Source organism: Dendrobates tinctorius, unplaced genomic scaffold (genome assembly GCF_039654945.1).
Source record: "Dendrobates tinctorius isolate UK_male_01 unplaced genomic scaffold, ASM3965494v1 ptg000063l, whole genome shotgun sequence".
NCBI lineage: Eukaryota > Metazoa > Chordata > Amphibia > Anura > Dendrobatidae > Dendrobates > Dendrobates tinctorius.
Window position 1 is genome coordinate 9,084,905 of NW_027361731.1, and position 24,872 is coordinate 9,109,776.

At 48.6% G+C, this 24,872-nt stretch overlaps 1 protein-coding gene across 1 annotated transcript; it reads left to right on the top strand.

Annotated features, from left to right (window-relative positions):
* The first annotated feature begins 829 nt into the window (after positions 1–829).
* Positions 830–23,995, top strand: LOC141093987 (gastrula zinc finger protein XlCGF66.1-like). The gene is made up of 7 exons (XM_073579662.1): positions 830–978; positions 7,214–7,360; positions 7,490–7,669; positions 7,753–7,876; positions 7,960–8,051; positions 8,250–8,340; positions 20,927–23,995. Exons 2-7 carry the CDS (start codon positions 7,283–7,285, stop codon positions 21,856–21,858), a joined length of 1,497 nt encoding a protein of 498 aa, XP_073435763.1. The 5' UTR covers positions 830–978; positions 7,214–7,282; the 3' UTR covers positions 21,859–23,995.
* The last annotated feature ends 877 nt before the right edge of the window (positions 23,996–24,872 follow it).

Consider the following 24,872-nt stretch of genomic DNA (forward strand, 5'->3'; position numbering starts at 1 on the left):
CGACTCCGCTCCGTACACCTCGTACACACTCGGCTCCGCTCCGTACACCTCATACACACGCGGCTCCGCTCCGTACACCTCATACACACGCGGCTCCGCTCCGTACACCTCGTACACACACGGCTCCGCTCCGTACACCTCGTACACACACGGCTCCGCTCCGTACACCTCGTACACACACGGCTCCGCTCCGTACACCTCGTACACACACGGCTCCGCTCCGTACACCTCTTACACACACGGCTCCGCTCCGTACACCTCGTACACACACGGCTCCGCTCCGTACACCTCGTACACACACGGCTCCGCTCCGTACACCTCGTACACACACGGCTCCGCTCCGTACACCTCGTACACACTCGGCTCCGCTCCGTACACCTCGTACACACACGGCTCCGCTCCGTACACCTCATACACACACGGCTCCGCTCCATACACCTCATCCACACACGGCTCCGCTCCGTACACCTCATACACACAGGGCTCCGCTCCATACACCTCATACATACCTGGCTCCGCTCCATACACCTCATACACACACGGCTCCGCTCCGTACACCTCATACACACACGACTCCTCTCCGTACACCTCGTACACACGGCTCCGCTCCGTACACCTCATACACACACGGCTCCGCTCCGTACACCTCATACACACAGGGCTCCGCTCCGTACACCTCATACACACACGACTCCTCTCCGTACACCTCATACACACACGACTCCTCTCCGTACACCTCATACACACACGGCTCCGCTCCGTACACCTCATACACACACGGCTTCGCTCCACCCACACTGTAAACCCCTCCTGACCCCACACATAAACTTCACCTCATCCAGCACCATGACAACCAGCACAGCAGAGTCCTGCATACACTGAGGCTCCTGATCATGTGACCCCTGACTCCTCCCCTCCTGTGACCTCATCACAGGTCCTGTGCGCAAGTATACCTGGAGTGCGGCTCTGCGGGTGGAGGTCGGTGCCGGAGGCTCCATTATTCTCTATGTGGAGTGCGCTCTGCGGGTGGAGGTCGGTGCCGGAGGCTCCATTATTCTCTATGTGGAGGGCGCTCTGCGGGTGGAGGTCGGTGCCGGAGGCTCCATTATTCTTTATGTGGAGTGCGGCTCTGCGGGTGGAGGTCGGTGCTGGAGGCCCCATTATTCTCTATGTGGAGTGCGGCTCTGCGGGTGGAGGTAGGTGCCGGAGGCTCCATTATTCTCTATGTGGAGTGCGCTCTGCGGGTGGAGGTCGGTGCCGGAGGCTCCATTATTCTCTATGTGGAGGGCGCTCTGCGGGTGGAGGTCGGTGCTGGAGGCTCCATTATTCTCTATGTGGAGTGCGGCTCTGCGGGTGAAGGTCGGTGCCGGAGGCTCCATTATTCTCTATGTGGAGTGTGGCTCTGCGAGTGGAGGTCGGTGCTGGAGGCTCCATTATTCTCTATGTGGAGTGCGGCTCTGCGGGTGGAGGTCGGTGCTGGAGGCTCCATTATTCTCTATGTGGAGTGCGGCTCTGCGGGTGGAGGTCGGTGCTGGAGGCTCCATTATGCTCTATGTGGAGTGTGGCTCTGCGGGTGGAGGTCGGTGCTGGAGGCTCCATTATTCTCTATGTGGGGTGCGGCTCTGCGGGTGGAGGTCGGTGCTGGAGGCTCCATTATTCTCTATGTGGAGTGCGGCTCTGCGGGTGGAGGTCGGTGCTGGAGGCTCCATTATGCTCTATGTGGAGTGTGGCTCTGCGGGTGGAGGTCGGTGCCGGAGGCTCCATTATTCTCTATGTGGAGTGTGGCTCTGTGGGTGGAGGTCGGTGCCGGAGGCTCCATTATTCTCTATGGGGAGTGTGGCTCTGTGGGTGGAGGTCGGTGCTGGAAGCTCCATTATTCTCTATGTGGAGTGCGGCTCTGCGGGTGGAGGTCGGTGCCGGAGGCTCCATTATTCTTTATGTGGAGTGCGGCTCTGCGGGTGGAGGTCGGTGCTGGAGGCTCCATTATTCTCTATGTGGAGTGTGGCTCTGCGGGTGGAGGTCGGTGCCGGAGGCTCCATTATTCTCTATGTGGAGTGCGGCTCTGCGGGTGGAGGTCGGTGCTGGAGGCCCCATTATTCTCTATGTGGAGTGTGGCTCTGCGGGTGGAGGTCGGTGCTGGAGGCTCCATTATTCTGTATGTGGAGTGTGGCTCTGCGGGTGGAGGTCGGTGCTGGAGGCTCCATTATTCTCTATGTGGAGGTCGGTGCTGGAGGCCCCATTATTCTCTATGTAGAGTGCGGCTCTGCGGGTGGAGGTCAGTGCTGGAGGCTCCATTATTCTCTATGTGGAGTGCGGCTCTGCGGGTGGAGGTCGGTGCTGGAGGCTCCATTATTCTCTATGTGGAGTGCGGCTCTGCGGGTGGAGGTCGGTGCTGAAGGCTCCATTATTCTCTATGTGGAGTGTGGCTTTGCGGGTGGAGGTCGGTGCTGGAGGCTCCATTATTCTCTATGTGGAGTGCGGCTCTGCGGGTGGAGGTCGGTGCTGGAGGCTCCGTTATTCTCTATGTGGAGTGTGGCTCTGCAGGTGGAGGTCGGTGCTGGAGGCTCCGTTATTCTCTATGTGGAGTGCGGCTCTGCGGGTGGAGGTCGGTGCTGGAGGCTCCGTTATTCTCTATGTGGTGTGTGGCTCTGCGGGTGGAGGTCGGTGCCGGAGGCTCCTTTATTCTCTATGTGGAGTGTGGCTCTGCGGGTGGAGGTCGGTGCTGGAGGCTCCATTATTCTCTATGTGGTGTGTGGCTCTGCGGGTGGAGGTCGGTGCTGGAGGCTCCATTATTCTCTATGTGGTGTGTGGCTCTGCGGGTGGAGGTCGGTGCCGGAGGCTCCATTATTCTCTATGTGGAGTGCGGCTCTGCGGGTGGAGGTAGGTGCCGGAGGCTCCATTATTCTCTATGTGGAGTGTGGCTCTGCGGGTGGAGGTCGGTGCCGGAGGCTCCATTATTCTCAATGTTGAGTGCGGCTCTGCGGGTGGAGGTCGGTGCTGGAGGCTCCATTATTCTCTATGTGGTGTGTGGCTCTGCGGGTGGAGGTCGGTGCCGGAGGCTCCATTATTCTCTATGTGGAGTGTGGCTCTGCGGGTGGAGGTCGGTGCCGGAGGCTCCATTATTCTCTATGTGGAGTGCGGCTCTGCGGGTGGAGGTCGGTGCTGGAGGCTCCATTATTCTCTATGTGGAGTGTGGCTCTGCGGGTGGAGGTCGGTGCTGGAGGCTCCATTATTCTTTATGTGGAGTGCGGCTCTGCGGGTGGAGGTCGGTGCTGGAGGCTCCATTATTCTCTATGTGGAGTGTGGCTCTGCGGGTGGAGGTCGGTGCCGGAGGCTCCATTATTCTCTATGTGGAGTGCGGCTCTGCGGGTGGAGGTCGGTGCTGGAGGCCCCATTATTCTCTATGTGGAGTGTGGCTCTGCGGGTGGAGGTCGGTGCTGGAGGCTCCATTATTCTCTATGTGGAGTGTGGCTCTGCGGGTGGAGGTCGGTGCTGGAGGCTCCATTATTCTCTATGTGGAGGTCGGTGCTGGAGGCCCCATTATTCTCTATGTAGAGTGCGGCTCTGCGGGTGGAGGTCAGTGCTGGAGGCCCCATTATTCTCTATGTAGAGTGCGGCTCTGCGGGTGGAGGTCAGTGCTGGAGGCTCCGTTATTCTCTATGTGGAGTGCGGCTCTGCGGGTGGAGGTCGGTGCTGGAGGCTCCGTTATTCTCTATGTGGAGTGTGGCTCTGCGGGTGGAGGTCGGTGCTGGAGGCTCCATTATTCTCTATGTGGAGTGTGGCTCTGCGGGTGGAGGTCGGTGCTGGAGGCTCCATTATTCTCTATGTGGAGGTCGGTGCTGGAGGCCCCATTATTCTCTATGTGGAGTGCGGCTCTGCGGGTGGAGGTCAGTGCTGGAGGCCCCATTATTCTCTATGTAGAGTGCGGCTCTGCGGGTGGAGGTCAGTGCTGGAGGCTCCGTTATTCTCTATGTGGAGTGCGGCTCTGCGGGTGGAGGTCGGTGCTGGAGGCTCCGTTATTCTCTATGTGGAGTGTGGCTCTGCAGGTGGAGGTCGGTGCTGGAGGCTCCGTTATTCTCTATGTGGAGTGTGGCTCTGCAGGTGGAGGTCGGTGCTGGAGGCTCCATTATTCTCTATGTGGAGTGCGGCTCTGCGGGTGGAGGTCGGTGCTGGAGGCTCCGTTATTCTCTATGTGGTGTGTGGCTCTGCGGGTGGAGGTCGGTGCCGGAGGCTCCTTTATTCTCTATGTGGAGTGTGGCTCTGCGGGTGGAGGTCGGTGCCGGAGGCTCCATTATTCTCTATGTGGTGTGTGGCTCTGCGGGTGGCGGTCGGCGCTGGAGGCTCCATTATTCTCTATGTGGAGTGTGGCTCTGCGGGTGGAGGTCGGTGCCGGAGGCTCCATTATTCTCAATGTGGAGTGCGGCTCTGCGGGTGGAGGTCGGTGCTGGAGGCTCCATTATTCTCTATGTGGTGTGTGGCTCTGCGGGTGGAGGTCGGTGCCGGAGGCTCCATTATTCTCTATGTGGAGTGTGGCTCTGCGGGTGGAGGTCGGTGCCGGAGGCTCCCTTATTCTCTATGTGGAGTGCGGCTCTGCGGGTGGAGGTCGGTGCTGGAGGCTCCATTATTCTCTATGTGGAGGTCGGTGCTGGAGGCTCCATTATTCTATATGTGGAGTGCGGCTCTGCGGGTGGAGGTCGGTGACGGAGGCTCCATTATTCTCTATGTGGAGTGCGGCTCTGCGGGTGGAGGTCGGTGCTGTAGGCTCCATTATTCTCTATGTGGAGTGCGGCTCTGCGGGTGGAGGTCGGTGCCAGAGGCTCCATTATTCTCTATGTGGAGTGCGGCTCTGCGGGTGGAGGTCGGTGCTGGAGGCTCAGTTATTCTCTATGTGGAGTGCGGCTCTGCGGGTGGAGGTCGGTGCTGGAGGCTCCATTATTCTCTATGTGGAGTGCGGCTCTGCGGGTGGAGGTCGGTGCTGTAGGCTCCATTATTCTCTATGTGGAGTGCGGCTCTGCGGGTGGAGGCTCCACACCAGGATTGTAGCTGGTAAAGACCCCAATATCCACAGGTGTCCCTTCTAATTGGGGGGAACTATCACCTCTAATAATCCTCGGACAGTTCTGACAAACACGGGAAAGTGCCCCTTTATGTAGGTGACAGTCTGTTTTATCTCTTTAGCTTCATAGTATCAGCTCTAATCCAATGGTGAGAGAGTGATTTACCCTGAAGAGTCACAAATTGTGAGGTTGTTATAAAATGTTATATTTAGGGGTTTTGTGTCTTCTCCTTATAATTATCACAATGGTTTTGTTCTTTTTCCCGCTGATAGATATAAATTGGGCAGCCCCCCTATATGGTGTTACTAAGAGGTTGTGAACCATAAGCCCTGCATTCCCTGTGTGAACACTGCCACATGCGGATGATTTCTTCTGCACTGGTGTGCCACATGGCCATTCCCTGATTGTAGGCTGGCTGTTTCATTTGGTATTTATGCACCTGTGCAGCTGCCATTTTACTTTGGTCCGCTGCACCCTGTTAGTGCATTTGTATTGAGGCCTGTATATACAGGAAAGCATCTCTGCCTGTTCTTGGTTTTTTTCTCAAATGATAGCTACAAACGACCCGACTATGAAAGACGGGAACCAAGGAAACATGTATTACTCTCATAGTACAGGACCTCCACACATAGTATTGTCGGGAAACATTCATATAGACCAGACTTGGGCAAGGGGCGGCCCCCGGGCCTCATCCGGCCCACCCACTGCCTGTGACTGGCCCGCGGAGGGGTCCGGGACTTCACCGCTTCCTGCTTTCCTCATGAATCATTCATGAGGGAAGCAAAGGAGTCCCAGCAGACGCGGCGGTGAGCGGAGCGGACCCCGACCTCCTGAGAGCGGCACAGAAACATTGCCTCCAGCGCACCGCCCACACACCTTCGGCGCTGACTGGTCGAGGCTGGAGGGGGCGTGGTCTGAGAGAGGGCTGCGGAGATGCCGTTGGTGGCATCTGCTTGCAGCAGTATACATCACATCCCACCTCCAACTCTGTACTAAAATGTGCGGGCGTGGAGGCGTGGTGTGATCTATACTGCTGCAAGCAGACCAGTGACACTGTGGTGCAATGTAAGGCTAGCACCAATTACTTTAGACTGGGTCTGGACTGGGTGTTTGGGTCTGGACTGGGTGTTTGGGTCTGGACTGGGTGTTTGGGTCTGGACTGGGTGTTTAGGTCAGGCCAGGGTCTGGGACTCTGGGTAGAGTGGTCAGCGCCTAATAAAGCCCCTGTGAGCAGTACACAGATATCACTTGCTTCCTCCCCTGTCCCCTGCAGCATCCACGTTCTTCTGAAACTTGGGCAGAGGCTCCCTTTGGAAGAATTAGGCAAGGTTAGCTGTTATAGCCCTTAAATATGTCTGCTAAAGAAAGATTGATGCAGAATGCAGAGTTTTTAACAAGGAATGGACTTCTAAATATTTATTTGCTGAAGCCAAAGGTAAAGCTGTGTGCTTAGTTTGTGGAGAGCACACAGCTGTGTTTAAAGATTACCATTACGAGACTAAACATGCGGAGACATACAAGAACTTGACAGAGGCAGAGCGGGCACGGGCATCTGAAGACTTGCTATCAAAACTGCGTTGCATTGTTTAACATACTGTTTGTTTATGAAAAGATAGCATACATATACTATATATTATATACATATGTAGTATTGGGTACAACTGAGTTAATTATATTAGTCCGGCCCTCTGAAACCATCCCAATTTCTAATGCGGCCCCATGGAAAAATTAATTGCCCACCCCTGATATAGACGGTCGGTGGTGATGGAGTCGGTGACGGACTCTGGACAAATATGTTTCTAGAGCCGTAGTAGAAGATGAAGATGTCGTCCTCATCATGAAGTAGTTATTTCTCCTGTCACGTGTAATGAATATCTCCTGCAGTATTGCTAATGCCAATTCCAGTGTCGGTAAATGAGACGAGAATTAGCGTTATGGAAGATGAGTCTATGAGAAACGTATTCAGCTGCCGACTCCGAGGAGGAAACTGCTTGTTGTCTGTGGCCTAAATATATAGGTTTTATTAGCAGATGTAAAGAAGAAAACTACATACTGTAAAATAATAAATCTCCTCATATGTTTCCCTTATTATCTCCAGTAATTGTATTATTACACAGGATTGTTATGATGTTACATCGGCTCATCTTCTCATTCAGATCTCTACAATATCGGATCCTCTCAGTGAAAATCTACGTAAGAACGTTTTCCTGATTTACCCATCAAGGATGCATATGGACAGAGACAAGATGGCGGAGAGGATATTACACCTCACCCTAGAGATCCTCTTCCGGCTTACTGGAGAGGTGAGAGATTCTAATGACGTCACATTACATCATTCTTATCTATGGGAATAACAGATGGACAGAACTGGAGAGGTGAGGACTCTGGAAATGTCTGTAGTGAGGTTTATTAATGTGTCTCTCCATAACCAGGATTACACAGTAGTGAAGAAGACCTCTAGTGAGAGCTGTCAGGACCCTGTGTCTGAGGGATGGGGCAGACCCCTGCGCCCAATCACAGGGCCTCCACCTCACCCCCTGATACAAGAGAACATCAATGACCAGAAGATCGTAGACCTCATCTACAAGATGACTGAGCTGCTGACTGGAGAGGTGACACTGCTGGAAATGTGGGGACATTATAAAATAACGCTGTGAAGTGATCGGGGGGATGACGGTATCATTGTATGTGTCAGGTTCCTATAAGGTGTCAGGATGTCGCCGTCTATTTCTCTATGGAGGAGTGGGAGTATTTAAAAGGAAACAAAGATCAGTACAAGGACGTCATGATGAAGGTTCCTCAGCCCATCACGTCGCCAGGTATTAGACAGAACTAAACACACACGGCCTATAACTATCTGTATGTAAAGAATGAATTCAGTCCCTGTATGTGTTTCCTTCAGATCTATCCAGTAAGAGGACAACACCAGAGAGATGTCCTCTTCTTCCACAGGACTATAAACATGGAGATCCCAATGTTCCTCAGAATCATCAGGTAGATGGAGAGAAGGTGTCATGAGATCTCCCCTATGATGTGTAGACGGCTGTGAAGGTCTTGTGCTCAGTCTTGTTTTATCCACCAGTATTATATGTTTTATACTTGTGTAATGAGAATTGTGGAGATAGCAGGATTAGAGCTGATCATAGATGTGACTTCTCCATCTGTCTGTGACATTTATAATATTTGTTTCAGGGTGAAGATCGGACGCATATTAATACTGCAGAGACATATGTGAGGGGTGATGAGCGGCCTAAAGAGGAGATTCCCACATATGACTTCCCAGGTGAGTAGTAACCACTAAATACAGAGAAGTCACAGATTCTTCTAAGTCACCATCTGTAGCTGCTTTATTGGTGGTGTAGTCCGGCCGTATTACCATGATCACCATTTTGCCTCCTGACCACAACATTGTGCTGGCAAGTTAGAAAATCACTTGAAGAAAAGTATTATGATGGTCCTCTTGAAGCGATGACCGGGGGGCCACAATGCAGGGAGACTACGGTACACAAGATGAAGTGCAAACAACAAAGGGTTAATTTATTTACAGGCAAGGAATGCAGTGTTAGGAAAGTGTAAACTGGGGTATGCAATGACATAAAACAATTTACAAAAGTGATGTTCTCTAGCTGGGCCGGCAAATTACAGATCAGTGTATTTTTTTCAAAAGGCAAAACAATACAATAAAGTACAGTATACTGCTACTCTAACTATAGCCTGACTGGCCGCACGGCTACCGTGCTCTGTCTATTGCAGCCTATCCTAAGCCCTAAACATGTGCGCACACTGGGTTAACACTCACAGTTAAGTTGGTGTCTCAGTTCCTTCCATGGGGCCCCCTGCAAGATAGAATCTCTGTGCAATGTGGTCTTTTCCTTGTGTGAAGATCCCGAGCCTGTTCCTTGAAACGGTGGATCCCCTCCTTTGGATTCATCCTTGTATATCTTCGTGGCTCCTCACAGCAATACAGGAAAACCACCTTCGTTATCCCCAGAAGGGTCTACACAATCCCACTAGTTCAGTCAGTTAAAAGCTGCATGTTTTCTCCTCACAGCTCCCAGCACGTCAGCTTCCAGCAGACTCCCAGCTCAGAACACTCACTGGGAAAACAGCCCCTCCCCTCTCACAGCTGGCAGAACAAACCAAAACAGTCTTTTGAAGGGTAGAACAGAATGTACCATCGCATCAGCCAAGGGGGTGCTGTCTCTTAAAGTGGCAGCGTGTCTCTGCTGTCCATAGCAACGCCACACCCTTACACTCTAAGAGAAAGTGGAGGGTAATGATGCTGTTGGCTTCCTAGATCCCTGATATCTTGTTGGATGAATCTACCTTCTCTCCCTTCTGTGCTGCTGAATGTGCTCATATGGTCCCTACAAGACCAGGTCCAGTCTTTCTGGCCAAACTTCACTTTTATGATCGACAACATTAAATGTGCAGTGAGGCCAAATGTGAATTTCTGTACAACAGCAGCAGAGTTTCCCTTTATCCTTACACTTCAATTTGTATTAAAACTAATTTCAAGGAGGATTGCGATAAACCACAGGAAAACCATTACACCTGTGCCATTTATCTCTAAGCTGTGCGTGGATGATGGCTGTAATATACGTTTATTCACGCCTGCAGGAGATGTGGTGGCATGGCTCGAGCCCTGTTTTCACGGATTCTCTCCGTGTCATAAATTTCATTACGTTTTCTTTTTTACTCAAATAGATTTTTATTAAGAAGAACAGCACAGTATTCATACAACCATGGTACAAGCATTTTTGATTTTCCCATAAAGAACCCGCCTCCCAACAATACAAACTCGCTCTCCCCCCCCCCTTTATACAGCTCGTATTATCCCTTTAACACTTTCTGTACACATGTATAGAATTGCATTATACAACATCATCTGTTATAGCAGTGTAGATAAACAACTCACATATACATACCTCTGAGACCATTCATTCACCTATCCGCTCATCCCAATTCTAGCCACGGCAACCACAGTTTGTCATACATCGCCAGTTTTTTCCCTTTTCTTGTAGACCCCCTTCTCCAACCTGATGGCATGCTTCACATAGACAAGGTATTCTCCCTTGATGGTGGATCCTCCTTATACAGTTCCATGCAATTACCTTTCGAGCCATATACAGTAATCTAGCAATTGCCACCTTCAGATTATCCACTTTTATCTCCTCCACGTATCCCAGCAGGCAAACCACCGGCTCTCTTGAGACCACACACCTATAAGCCACTTCCACACGACTCAAAACCACCAACCAAAAAACAACCAATCTGGACACGTCCACAACATATGAAATATTCCAGCATTTTCATTCTTACACCGAGGGCACTCAGAGTTAGGCCGCAATCCAGCCCTATACATAACTTTCGGGGACCTATACACTCTATGTAAAATATAAAGCTGGGAGAGCCTATACGACTCGCTCAGTGACAGCTTTCGTATCCACTCCAGAACCGACTCCCATGTTTCATCATCCAAGTGACCCAACTCTCTTTCCCACTTAGCCCTCACATTGATCGGATTTCCAAGTAAATGAGTATGTAATAGGTCTCTATATATAGAGGAAATGACCCCCCTTGTAGTCCCCCCCCCCCCCCCCCATACTCCCCGCCACACATACTCCAGCACTAGGTCACCTTGAATTTCAAGGCAGTCATCTCTGTTCTGAGCGCTACGCATGTGTCGTCTGAGCATATTGATATCCCCCGGAGGCCTTAAGACCATATTCCGACTGCAGCATGGAAAAGGATTTCAACTCCCTCTGCTCTAATATCTGAAAGACATACTGTATCACCTTGGCCTACCATTCTGACAGACATCCCAACTTCATAAACTCCGGAAGATTGTTATTATGCCATAACGTAGAGAACCTAGTTAGACAGGTGACCCCCATGGATTTGTTTGATCCTCCCCCATGTTTTATGTATCAAAAATAGTGTCGGGTAAGTTTTCCCCAGTGCCCCCAGGCACTGTACCGTCACACTCCTCTTCGTCAGTCCCTCTATCAAATGTTGTACCACGCTGGAGGACTTCCCATCCTCCCAACCCCTTAAATGCTGGCACTGGGCCGCAGTAAAAAATATTTCAAGGTTAAGCAAAGCCAATCCCCCCTCATCGTTAGGCCGCTGAAGTGTCTCCAACCTAATACGGGGATACCGCTTCCCCCATACCAAACGCCTAAATAGAGTTGATCTGTTTAAATTTCCTGCGAGGTATCCAAATCGGTGCATTATGGAGTACATACAGTATCTAAGGCATCAGAATTATTTTGATGAGATTGACTCGGCCAATCACCAACAAATGCAGTTTAGTCCAGGCCCCCACCTTCACCTTAAGAACCCCCAGTGCAGGAGTCAGATTCTTATGTAGATAGTCTGCAACTGGCATAGAGACCCATATCCCTAAATATTTAAATTGTTTTGCTACTTTAAGTCTGCCCCCACCTACGGCATCCCCCACCTCATCCCCTACATCATCAACCTTAAACTGGAATAGATCAATTCTGTTTATCACGAGCCCCGACAAGGACCCAAATTCCTCAATAAGCCGCATGGCATTTCCCAGAGAAGTGTGTGGACACCCCTGTCTCGTCCCTCTGTGTAACTTTATAGTTTGAGATAGCTCCCCATTCACCCTAATTCTTGCTAACGGTTGCGCATACAGCAGTTGAACTCATGCCAGAAATTGCGGACCAAAGCCCAAACAGCGCAGAACCTGCCACAAATATCCCCATTCAACGCTATCAAAAGCCTTGTGAGCATCTAGGGATGGAATAACCCTCTGACTGCAGTTGTGAGCCCGCAGCTGCACATTCATAAAAAGCCTTCTCAGGTTAACAGCTGTAGACCTGTCAGGCATAAAGCCGGACTGATCCGGATGTATCAACTTCGAGACAACACCCATCGGCCGGTTCGCTAATGCCTTGGCCAGAAGCTTAACATCCATTGTGAGCAAATAAATTGGGCGATATGACTCGGGCTGCTGTAGGTCTTTATCCTCTTTCGGTATTACCACTAATATGGCTTCTCTCATTGAAGCTGGCAAAGTCCCTCTACACTAAGCATCCTCCAATACCACTATCAATCTAGGCACCAACACTTCCTCCATTCCTTTTATAAATTTCAGCTGGTAATCCATCTACTCCTGGCACCTTCCGCCTTGACATTGACCCTAGTGCCCAGCTCAGCTCCTCATCTGTGATAGGTGCCTCCAAGCTTTCCCAGTTTAGGCAACCCAAGTCCCTCCAAAAAAGCCACAGTGTCTCCCACCAATGCTCCCACCCGAGAAGAGTATAAATCCGCATAAAAATCCATGAAGATTTTCAAGATATCAGGAGTCTCCGACATCTTTGTGCCATTTCCTGAGATCGGCACAAAAGAGGTACCCCTCTTGGCAGAAGCAATCAGTGAAAGCATGTGGCCCACTTTCTCCCCTTCTTGGTAATAAGCCAGTTGCTGAAACTCTCTTTTCCTCTCCGCCCTTTCCAAAATAGTTTTATCCAAATTATTCTGAGCTTCCTTTAGTCATTTCCCAGCCTCTGTAGTACCTAGTAAAGCCATCTCGTCTTCCACTAATCTTAGCCCATCCACCGCTACTTTCTCAGCCTGTTTTTCCCGCCTTTTACACCTACTGATATCCCTAAACAGCAAACCTCTCAAATACGCTTTTATAGCCTCCCATATAGTGGATATATCTGCACTCCCATCGTTAAATTTAAAAAAAAAACTCCGCTACCTCCCGCTGTATACTCTCTAAATCCACACTATGAAACTAATTAGTGTGTATTTTTCACTCTCCTCTGCGCATGGCTTGTGACCCCACCGGCCTCAGCTCCACCTCGATCAGACAGTGATCCGAAACAGCCCGTGCCAGATAACTCACTTCCCCCACCATCATATCCATCATTACGTTACCAAGTGCCATATCAATTCTAGAGAGGGCATCATGGGCAGGCGAATAACAAGAATATCCCCTCTCTCCAACATGTCGCACTCTCCATAAATCAATCATGCCAATTTCTCGAACATATGTAGCAAATGCAGTAGTGTGACCTTTGGTCCTATTCTGAATGTTTTTGTTCTTGTCCCAGAAATCATCACAAATATTATTAAGGTCCCCTATAATTAAGAATGGCATCGATTTCCCCCACGTCCGACCAACTCTAACACTTCCCTAATTTTCCTGCTGGAATAGGGAGGCGGAATGTAAATGGTTGCCACACACATCAACACCCCAAACACCTTACGTTTCACCACCACATATTGTCCATCCACATGCACTTCCACTTCCTAGTATCGCGCCCCCGCAGAGATCAGTACTGACACTCCCCTCGAATACGTAGAAAAGGTAGAATGATACTTTTTTTTGTATCCAGTTCATACGTAAAATGTCAACCTTCTCACGCACCAAATGTTTCTCAAGCAAGCATATCATTGAGGCCCTCTGATCTTGAGCATACTGTAAAACCGCCGCTCTTCTGGTCCTATCTGCTAGGTCTCTTACATTCCAACTCAATATTTTAATACAGTCCCCCATCACACCACTCATCATTCTTCAGAGTATCCTCTCTCCCTAATACCAGCTGTCTAATTTCCCCCCCCATATATAAAGCTTCTGCCTCTCATTTAAGAGCGGGGTTCCTCTGCCCATTGCAAACACTCTCCCATAGATAACCATCCCTTCTCGCCTCCCGCCACCATTACATGGAACATTTCAATACCAACAACAAAGTAAAGAAATTACACTACACATTCGCAGTGCACCATTTTAAATCCTCCTCCTCCCTCCTTATCTAGTACTGCACCCTTTGACCAGGCAAACAACATGGACATTCACAGCGCTTCCAAAATTAAGAACCGCACAAATAAAGACAAGGTATAAAAATATACACAGTTCTCCTATTCCAGATGTATAAAAAAAATTTTTTACGCATCAAGGTCACTGCGGAATCTCAGTCCCCTCTGTTCAAAGCTACCACCTGTAGCCTTGCAGGGAACAGCATGGCGTATTGCACCCCCAATTCCCTCAATCATCTCTTGACACCAGTAAATTCCATTATGTTTTCGATTCTAAGGAATTCAGATTACGGCACAATCTCTCCTGAAATGGGGAGCAATGTTATTTTCTCCCTCACCCATGACAGCACCACGGAGAGAGGGGGTCCGCCCATCAAGGACAGGAACCTACAGACAAAAGAGCGGCACCTCTCCTCCGCCCCAGTTGGGTTCCTGTCCTTGACGTGTGAACCACGGCAGCAGGAGCGCAGCGCTTACCGGAAGGTGAAGATCCGGGACCGTCCCGTCCGCCGTCAGACAGCGGGGAGGCCCCTGTCGCGGCGGGGTCGGTTGCCGAAGCCGCCACCGCTGCAGCTGAGGGGCTGTTCAGGGTGAGCGGGCGGGGAGGACCGGGCCGCCGCTCCGGGAGGAGTAGGGGTCGGGGGACGCCGGTATAGGGGCAGCGCCGGGTACAGAGGTGTACCAAGATGGCGCTGCCCCGGAAGTAGAAGGAGGAACTTCCGGGTCCCCGCGGTCGGCACATGCGCAGTGCGCACTCCCCGGGGGAGGCAGCGGTGCAGGCCGGGAAGACAGGTGACGCCAGGGCGGCTTATTCAAATTTGGAACGCTGAAGCAGCCTCAGGGCTGGAAGCGTTCAGGCGCGATGGATAGCGACCAGCATGAGGAGCTGCAGCAGCAGCAACATAGGCAGCATCACCAGCACCGCCAAAAGGATAAAGACGGACGGGGGGAGCCGGTCCAGTAGCCACTCCACGCAGCATTCAACTGCAAGGAGCAAGTCACCTGCCCTGGATCGCCCAGTGAGGGATTTGGATCCACTTCCAGAACCGGTACCTGCAACCGCGTATGGGGGGTAAGTGGATCTTCGTGAATGTTCCCCATTGTAATAGACTTAGAATCATAGAATCATAGAATCATAGAATCGTAGAGTTGGAAGGGACCTCCTGGGCCATCTGGTCCAACCCCCTGCTCAAAGCAGGATTCGCTAAATCATCCCAGTCAGATGTCTGTCCAGCCTCTGTTTGAAGACTTCCATTGAAGGAGAACTCACCACTTCTCGTGGCAGCCTGTTCCACTCATTGATCACTCTAACTGTCAAAAAGTTTTTTCTAATATCTAATCTGTGTCTCCTCCCATTCAGTTTCATCCCATTGCTTCTAGTCTTTCCTTGTGCAAATGAGAATAATTATCAGGGAAAGAAGAAAGAGAAAACCAAGAACAGGGAATACCCCACCTGTAGGAAACCATTACCAACGCCCAGGGAGAAAAAATTGTGTGACTCCTGTATACAGGAGGTCCTCGGCGGTGAAACCCCGGATCATGCCGCAGACCTAAGGGCGGTAATCCGCGCAGAAATTCAGAGTGCCCTTTCATCCAAAAAACGGGAAAGGAAAGGAAGGAAGGGGGACGTGGTAATAGAGTCCCAATCAGAGAGCTTATTGTCAGGGGAAGTCACCTCCCATACTGTAAATACCGACTCGTCATCCTCCGAAGAGGAGACGGAAGGTCGTCATTGTTTCCCCCTGGACGAAGTGGATGCCTTAGTAAAGGCGGTAAGATCCACTATGGGGGTGGAAGACCCCCGGACTGATAGATCAGTCCAGGACATTATGTTCGGAGGACTGGGTCAAAAGAAAGGGAGGGTATTTCCGTTAAATAAGAACGTCCAAGGCCTCATAGATAAAGAATGGGAAAAACCGGATAGGAAAAACTCTACGGTTCCTTCCATCAAAAGAAAGTACCCATTTGATGAGGCATCCACATCGTGGGATAAGGCCTCCAAACTAGACGTGGCGGTAGCCAAAGCTTCAAGAAGGTTTGCACTCCCCTTTGAAGATATGGGTACCCTGAAAGACCCGTTAGATAAAAAAGCGGATACCCTACTTAAGGGCACCTGGAAATCAGCAGGGGGAAACATCAGGCCGGCGGTAGCGGCAACCTGTACCTCCAGAGCTCTTATGGTATGGATAGACCAATTGGAGAGACAGATAAGGGAAGGGGTTCCCAGAGATAAAATCCTGGAATCCATGCCAATGATAAGAGGGGCGGCAGCCTTCCTGGCCGACTCTTCGGCTGATTCGATAAGATTGTCATCTAAAACGGCAGCCTTGTCGAATGCAGCTAGAAGAGCTTTATGGTTAAAATGTTGGCCTGGGGATCTCCAGACAAAAATGAAGTTATGCGCCATTCCCTGTGAAGGAAAATTCCTCTTCGGGGAAACCTTGGATGACATCCTCGAAAAGGCAGGCGACAAAAAGAAAGGCTTCCCAAACCTAGGACCAGTGAGCGCCACAGGCTTTAAACGGTCCTTTCGGAACAAAAAGTTCTTTCAGAGGAGACCCCCGAGAGACCAAAAATGGGAAGACAGAAGAAGGGACGGGGGTTCATCTTCGGTAACTCGTCCCGGGATAAAAAACCCGCCAAGTGACTGTGGGCCCAGGGTGGGAGGGAGACTAAGTTTTTTCCTCCCAGCCTGGGAGAAAATATCCAACAATCCCTGGCTGATAAATCTTGTAAGATCAGGATTAAGGATAAACTTTTATTCTCTCCCACCGCAAAAATATATAATTACCCCGATAAGGTCGTCAAAAAACGAACAGGACGCCCTCGAAAAGGAGGTCCTGAGTATGTTGGACAAAAAAGTCCTACAGGAGGTTCCCCCACAGGAGAGAGGCAGGGGGTTCTACTCGCCTCTCTTCCTGGTAACCAAACCAGACGGCACCTTCCGCACCATCATAAATTTAAAAAGACTGAATTGCTATATCAAGAACGAAAAATTCAAGATGGAATCGATCAAATCGACCATCAAAATTCTCTTTCCGCAATGCTTTATGGTGGTCTTAGACCTCAGCGATGCCTACTACCATGTCCCCATTCACAAAGAATCCAGGCAATACCTCAGGCTAGCAGTCTCGATAGCAGGAGAAATAAGAGAATTCCAATACAAGGCCCTGCCATTTGGGATCTCAGTGGCTCCACGGGTCTTTACGAAATTGGTGGCAGAGATGATGGCTCACATAAGAGAACAGGATGTTCTGATAGTGCCTTATTTGGACGACTTTTTAATAGCGAGCAACTCAGGCCAGAAATGCACAGAACAGAGGGACAGAGTGATGAGCACTCTAAAAAACCTCGGGTGGCTTCTGAACCTGAAAAAGTCAAGGCTGGAACCAAGGAGAGTCCAGGAGTTCCTAGGCCTGACACTGGATTCAAACATCCAAGTGTGTTACTTGCCAGATCACAAAAGGGACAGAATTATTCATATGGTACAAAAAGCGAGGCAAAACCCTTCTATGACACTAAGACGAGCAATGTCCCTGTTAGGGTCCCTCTCTGCATGCTTGCCGGCGGTCCAGTGGGCACAAATACACATGAGGGATCTGCAGTGGGATATCCTGACCAACCAGCGGGCCTTAGGAGACCACTTGGAACATCATATTACGCTAGTTTCAAAAACTATTCATTCCCTAGCCTGGTGGGAGGACAAAAACAACTTGTCCAAAGGGATCCCCTGGGAGGCCAAGATCACACATGTAATTACCACCGACGCCAGTCCTGTGGGATGGGGAGCACACATGGGCATCAGTGTGGCTCAAGGGGGATGGAGAAGTCAAGAACTAAAAGCCTCCTCGAATCAAAAAGAACTGCTAGCAGTAAATTATGCCTTGAGTCACTTTTTGCCAGCATTAAAGGGCCATCATGTCCGGATATTCTCGGACAACCGAGTAACAGTGGCCTATATAAACCACCAGGGGGGAACCAGGTCCAGAACGCTAATGGAGGCATCCACCGAGATATTCAGGTTAGCCGAGGAAAACTTACTGTCCCTATCGGCGCTACACATACGGGGAGTAGAGAACCAGACAGCAGACTTTCTGAGCCGTACCCAACTACATCAAGGGGAGTGGGCTCTAAATCAGTCCGTTTTTCAGAAGATTGTGGAAATGTGGGGAACCCCAGACATAGACTTATTTGCAGACCACAAAAACAAAAAAGTGGAAGCATTCTGTTCTCTAAATCCCAAGGGGAATCCTCAGACCCTGGACGCATTTATGCTCCCATGGACACGGGGACTACTGTATGCCTTCCCACCGACCATTCTCCTCCCGGCGGTGATAAGGAAAGTCAGGGAAGAGGGGGCTCGGGTAATACTTATAGCCCCTTTCTGGCCAAAAAGAACATGGTTTTCATGGCTCAGAATAATGTCAGTAACCGACCCCTGGGTTCTACCAGATCTCCCCAACCTTCTATCGCAGGGTCCTGTGCTACACCCCCAAGCAGTGAACCTCCATTTAACAGTATGGAATTTGAAAGGTCACTGCTGATGGGGAAAGGATTTTCAGAAAATCTAATTTCCACGTTACAAAAAAGTAGAAAACCAATTACAATCAAAGCCTATGGTAGAACCTGGAGGAAATTCCTATCCAGTTCGGGGGCAAAGGTTCAGGATGGAATACAAATGGATAAAATCCTGGAATTCCTCCAAAGGGGGTTAGAACAGGGACTAGCGACTAACACACTGAGGGTACAGGTAGCGGCCCTAGGCGCCCTCTATAATCAGGAGGTGGCGAGCGACCCTTGGGTATCACGGTTTATGAGGGCCGCAGCCTGGTCTAGACCAATAGCTACCCAGAAAGTACCATCATGGGATCTGAACTTAGTGTTGTCAGCCCTAACAGGACCCCCATTCGAGCCTATCCAGTCAGCTCCACTAAAGACCCTATCGTTAAAAACGATACTGCTAGTGGCCCTAACATCGGCTCGCAGAGTGAGTGACATTCAAGCCTTATCGGCATTACCCCCATTCATTAAAATTATGGAGGATAGAATTATATTGAAACCTGACCCTGCATATTTGCCCAAGGTAGCAACACACTTCCATAGATCACAGGAGGTAGTCCTTCCTTCCTTCTGCCCAAACCCTATGAATAGAGGAGAGGAGAAATTTCACACATTAGATGTGAAGAGGTGCTTAGTGCACTACCTAGAGGCCACCAAGGGATGTAGGAAGGAAGGATCTCTCTTTTGTGTGTTTCCAGGGACCTCGTAAGGGGCTCGGGGTGTCCAAAAGTACCCTGGCAAGATGGATAAGGGATGCGATTGCCCTGGCATACTCATGCAGCGGGAATACCATCCCGGAGGGTCTAAAAGCCCACTCTACGAGAGCAATGGCGACCTCATGGGCAGAAAGATCAGAGGTATCAATAGAACAGATCTGTAAGGCGGCCACCTGGTCAACACCTTCTACCTTTTTCAAACACTATCGCCTAGATCTAGCCTCTGCGTCTGACCTGACCTTCGGGAGAAGGGTCCTTCAGGCGGTGGTCCCTCCCTAAGCTACCAATCTCTGAAATTCTCTCCGTGGTGCTGTCATGGGTGAGGGAGAATAGCTTAGTTACTCACCGATAACGGTGTTTCTCGGAACCCATGACAGCACCCGCTTAATTCCTCCCCTTTTTTCACGTGTGCGGTGAGCACGATTTAATGTGTGTAGAGTGTGTTCTTAGACACGAGGCTTCTCTATAAGTATACAAATTATAATGTTATGTATATACTTTTGTTGTTAACTAACCGGGAGACCCTCTGATGCTCTGTAACCAACTGGGGGCGGAGGAGAGGTGCCGCTCTTTTGTCTGTAGGTTCCTGTCCTTGATGGGCGGACCCCCTCTCTCCGTGGTGCTGTCATGGGTTCCTAGAAACACCGTTATCGGTGAGTAACTAAGCTATTCTCCAATCTTCTGGTCAGGACTCATAGTAGCTCCAATAATCCACCATAAATGAGTGCAACTCTGGTTTATCATTGGAGTTCTCTCCGCAAACATACATTGTTGTTGGAGATGTAACATAAAATAAAAAATGTTTTGGTTTGTTTGTTTTTTTTCGTTTTTTTACCTGTTCATTCTGTATGATAGTTTGATTGCGGTGGGATTGTCCTGCCTCACTTTGTGAGAAGGACAGAATAGGAAGACACAGGAGTAGTCAGTAAAGGGGCCATGGTCACAACAGGAGACAAGTACACAAGCCACGAGCTGAGCACAGAGGATTGAACCAGAGGAGAACAACGCTGTATCTGGCAGATTCCGGCCATATGATTTGAGCTTTAGTAGGGTGTGGTACTTTCCAATTGGCTGAAGTAGGGAGCAGATTACTCCAGCTGGACACCAGGAACAGATCCCAGATGAGATTGGACACACCATATGCAGGAGCCCTAATATAACTAAATGACAGAAAACCAGAACAGTCAAAATCCCCATAAAGTGATTCCATTTTATAAGTTAATTCACTGAGGGTTATAATCTATAGGAGGACTGAATATTTTGACTCCACAGTCACTTTCCGGAAATTAACACACAGTGGATGTTGGCGAGTGAAAATTACACATTTGCCATTTTGTTACCCAACACATAGTGCCCAGATTGTGCTCCAGGAGACACACACCATAAATTAAGTGGGTTCTTCTCACTATAATATTGCTACATCCAGGGATCCTAAATGTTGTGTGAGCACACTGCAAGACTCAGAAGTGAGAGCGGATTTTGCAGGGTTGGTTTATGGAAACTTTGTTGCTTTTCAACAGCCACTAGTTTTTTGTTAGAGGAGAATTGGCATTATTTTCGCCTTCATAACATTGTTTTTTTTTTTTTCAATATTTGGGAGGCAGAATGAACAGTTGAACACCGCGCACTACTGGTTCATCCAATAAGGTTTTCTATTAGACTGTGAACTGTCATTGTCTTGGTAAATAAAGATTTTTTTTTTACATTGTCATTTTTATGGACTGTTTAAGTAGAATTGTTCAAAAATATATAACTCTGATATTTTATTAAAAAAAATAATTGTTTTTATCTTAGAAGATACCAGGAGATCAGAGGGACTGCTGACATCTTCAATTTTTAAATCTGATGTTCTTGAGATCCTACAAGATAAAACTGAAGTGATTGCTGTTACTCCAGATATACCATCATCCATTCACAGCAAAGATCTGTCATCTGATCCTATGAAACAGGTCCCATCTTCTGATTCATTGCCGACTACTAAGGAAAATCAAAGTCACAAAAAAGGCATTAAAAAACAAAATGCTCCTAAAGCAAAGAAGTCATATTCATGTTCAGAATGTGGGAAATATTTTACACGGAAATCAAGTTTTGTTGACCACCAGAGAACTCACACAGGGGAGAAGCCTTTTTCCTGTTCAGAATGTGGGAAATATTTTGCACAGAAATCACATTTTGTTAACCATCATAGAACCCACACAGGGGAGAAGCCTTTTTTCTGTTCAGAATGTGGGAAATATTTTGCACAGAAATCACATTTTTTTAACCACCAGAGAATCCACACAGGGGAGAAGCCGTTTTCCTGTTCAGAATGTGGGAAATATTTTACACATAAATCACATCTTGTTAACCACCAGAGAACTCACACAGGGGAGAAGCCTTTTTCCTGTTCAGAATGTGGGAAATGTTTTAACCGGAAATCGGTTCTTGATAACCACCAGAGAATTCACACAGGGGAGAAGCCTTTTTCCTGTTCAGAATGTGGGAAATGTTTTATCCGGAAATCACTTCTTGATAGCCACCAGATAATTCACACAGGGGAGAAGCCTTTTTCGTGTTCCGAATGTGGTAAATGTTTTAAATGGAAAAAAAATCTTGATAGCCATAAGAGAACCCACACAGGGGAGAAGCCTTTTTCCTGTTCAGAATGTGGCAAATGTTTTAACCGGAAATCACTTCTTGTTAGACATCAGAGCAGTCACACAGTGAAGCCTTTTTCATTTTCTTAATGTGGGAAATATTTTACTTGAAAATCAACTGTTTAATATGAGTGCTCGCCAGGGCCGGTACTTAAGGGAATGTGTCACAGCAGCAGTGACCCGGTCCATGGCTCTGGGCATCCAATGAAAAATGATAATAAAAGGGGAATAAAGTTTATGAAAGATAGTTTGTGACGCCACCTGTAGAATAGATGTTAGCTGGCGTTGCTTGAGGAGACCGCTGGGGCTGATGGTGATGCAGCAGAGTTGTTGTAGCTCTCCACAGGTAGAGCTAAACCCTAGGGCAGTTGTAGGTGTAAATAATGATGATGGTGGTTGTGGTGCAAGGCAGGTGACGCAGCAAATAATCTGAAGACACAGCAGAATGCAGTCTTCATACTTTTTACTCACAGTTTGATGTTACAATCCCCAGCCGGGATGCTGTGTCCTCCAGGTCAATGGTCCAGCCAGCTCTCAGGTAATTTGAGGTACACCATGTCAGAACCCCCTTCAAATGTTCCTTTCCTGGCCACCTCACTGCACTGGCTCCCACCTCTCCTGCCCTGTGCCTTCATACAAAGTGTCTCAAGCCAGCAGCCTCAGATCTTGGTGGGCGACATGCTTTAGGTCACCTTGATCCTATCTGGCTGCCTTTTCAGTGAATGTGTTGGACGTGGCTGCAGCACATGCAATTTCTACAAAATTCGGTCAGCTAGCTGAGTCCTTAGTCTGGGGCCGGTCCCCTAACTGCGACCTGGTCCCTCCACCCGACTATGGTCAGTGTGGATGCGGGCCCCATGAGTGGATCTCTCACTACCTGTGCCCCTAGGACCCCTTCTTTCTCTCTTCCACTGAAGCTTATCTTTCTGTTCTTCCATCTTTCCTTTCTCTTTCCACTGTCTGCTGGTCCAGGGCTGAGCTCACGGCTCAATTCCCCAGCACCAACTTCTCACTTTCCCTCCAACTGTCACGTCCTTCAGCTCCCTCTGCTGCTTTCTCCACCCACACCCTCTACCTAGGCTTCTCCTGAGCTCTGATAGGTCTGGTGTTGGATGCAAGTGTGTGAATTCTGTGTAGTGCCCCACCTTACCTGAGAGTGGATGGATCTCTGGATGAGGTGCAGTATCTCTGTGGCGACTGAATCCTCAGAGGCACCACAAATAAACATCAGAGATGTCACATAGGGGAGAAGTCTTTTTTTATGTTCAGAATGTTGGAATCGTTTTAACCAAAATTGGATCTTCTTAAAGGGGTTGTCTTTTGTCATTCCTCATGTTTGCTGACAAAAGGATAAAGCTAAACTTTATTCATTCCAAATGTAAAACTATACCCATAATTCACCCCCTGAAGGTTAGTCATAAGGTGACTAATAGAAAAAACATATCCCACGTTTTCACTCTCCATACCTCTCATTTCTGTGGGTTTCATCATTCCCACCAAAGGCGACTCATTTGGAGACTTAATTTAATATTGACCTATATTCAAGCGAGACTAGACAAAACAAAACTAAAATCATGTATAATATTATCCGAAACAGTCAGAAACCTAGCCACATATTGGCAGATCCCAGACTTCAAACTGTATACTTCATAAGTTTATAAGCCACTCCAGTGGCGGTCAGTCAGGAATAGAAAGTACAGTTAGGTTCATATATATTTGGACAGAGACAACATTTTTCTAATTTTGGTTCTAGACGTTACCACAATGAATTTTAAACAAAACAATTCAGATGCAGTTGAAGTTCAGACTTTCAGCATTCATTTGAGGGGTATCCACATTAAAATTGGATGAAGGGTTTAGAAGTTTCAGCTCCTTAACATGTTCCACCCTTTTTTTAAAGGGACCAAAAGTAATTGGACAGATTAAATAATTGTAAATAAAATGTTCATTTCTAGGACTTGTTTGAAAACCCTTTGTTGCCAATGATTGCCTGAAGTCTTGAACTCATGGACATCACCAGACGCTGTGTTTCCCCCTTTTTGATGCTCTGCCAGGCCTTTGCTGCGGTGGTTTTCAGTTGCTGTTTGTTTGTGGGCCTTTCTGTCTGAAGTTTAGTCTTAACAAGTGAAATACATGCTCAATTGGGTTGAGATCAGGTGAATGACTTGGCTGTTCAAGAATAGTCCACTTCTTTGCTTTAATAAACTCCTGGGTTGCTTTGGCTTTATGTTTTGGGTCATTGTCCATCTGTAGTATGAAACAACGACCAATCAGTTTGGCTGCATTTGGCTTGATCTGAGCACACAGTATGGCTCTGAATACCTCAGAATTCATTCGGCTGCTTCTGTCCTGTGTCACATCATCAATAAACACTAGTGACCCAGTGCCACTGGCAGCCATGCATGCCCAAGCCATCACACTGCCTCCGTCGTGTTTTACAGATGATGTGGTATGCTTTGGATCATGAGCTGTACCATGCCTTTGCAATACTTTTCTCTTTCCATCATTCTGGTAGAGGTTGATCTTGGTTTCATCTGTCTAAAGAATGTTCTTCCAGAACTGTGCTGGCTTTTTCAGATTTTTTTTTTTAGCAAAGTCCAGTCTAGCCTTTTTATTCTTGATGCTTATGAGTGGCTTGCAGGGTGCAGTGAACCCTCTGTGTTTACTTTCATGCAGTCTTCTCTTTATGGTAGATTTGGATATTGATACGCCTACCTCCTGGAGAGTGTTGTTCACTTGGTTGGCTGTTGTGAAGGGGTTTCTCTTCACCATGGAGACTATTCTGCGATCATCCACCACTGTTGTCTTCCGTGGGCGCCCAGGTCTTTTTGCATTGATGAGTTCACCAGTGCTTTCTTTCTTTGTCAGGATGTACCAGACTGTAGATTTTGCCACTCCTAATGTTGTAGCAATTTCTCGGATGGGTTTTTTCTGTTTTTGCAGTTTAAGGATGGCTTGTTTCACCTGCATGGAGAGCTCCTTTGACCGTATGTTTCCTTCACAGCAAAACCTTCCAAATGCAAGCACCCCACCTCAAATCAACTCCAGGCCTTTTATCTGCTTAATTGAGAATGACATAACGAAGGGATTGCCCACACCTGTCC

Excerpts from the sequence above, each read along its gene's own strand:
- LOC141093987 (XM_073579662.1), top strand. The coding sequence starts at position 7,283 with ATGCATATGGACAGAGACAAGATGGCGGAGAGGATATTACACCTCACC. Across the intron at positions 8,052-8,249 it reads ATGTTCCTCAGAATCATCAG|GGTGAAGATCGGACGCATAT; the intron begins GTAGATGGAGAG and ends TATTTGTTTCAG. Across the intron at positions 8,341-20,926 it reads TCCCACATATGACTTCCCAG|AAGATACCAGGAGATCAGAG; the intron begins GTGAGTAGTAAC and ends TTTTTATCTTAG.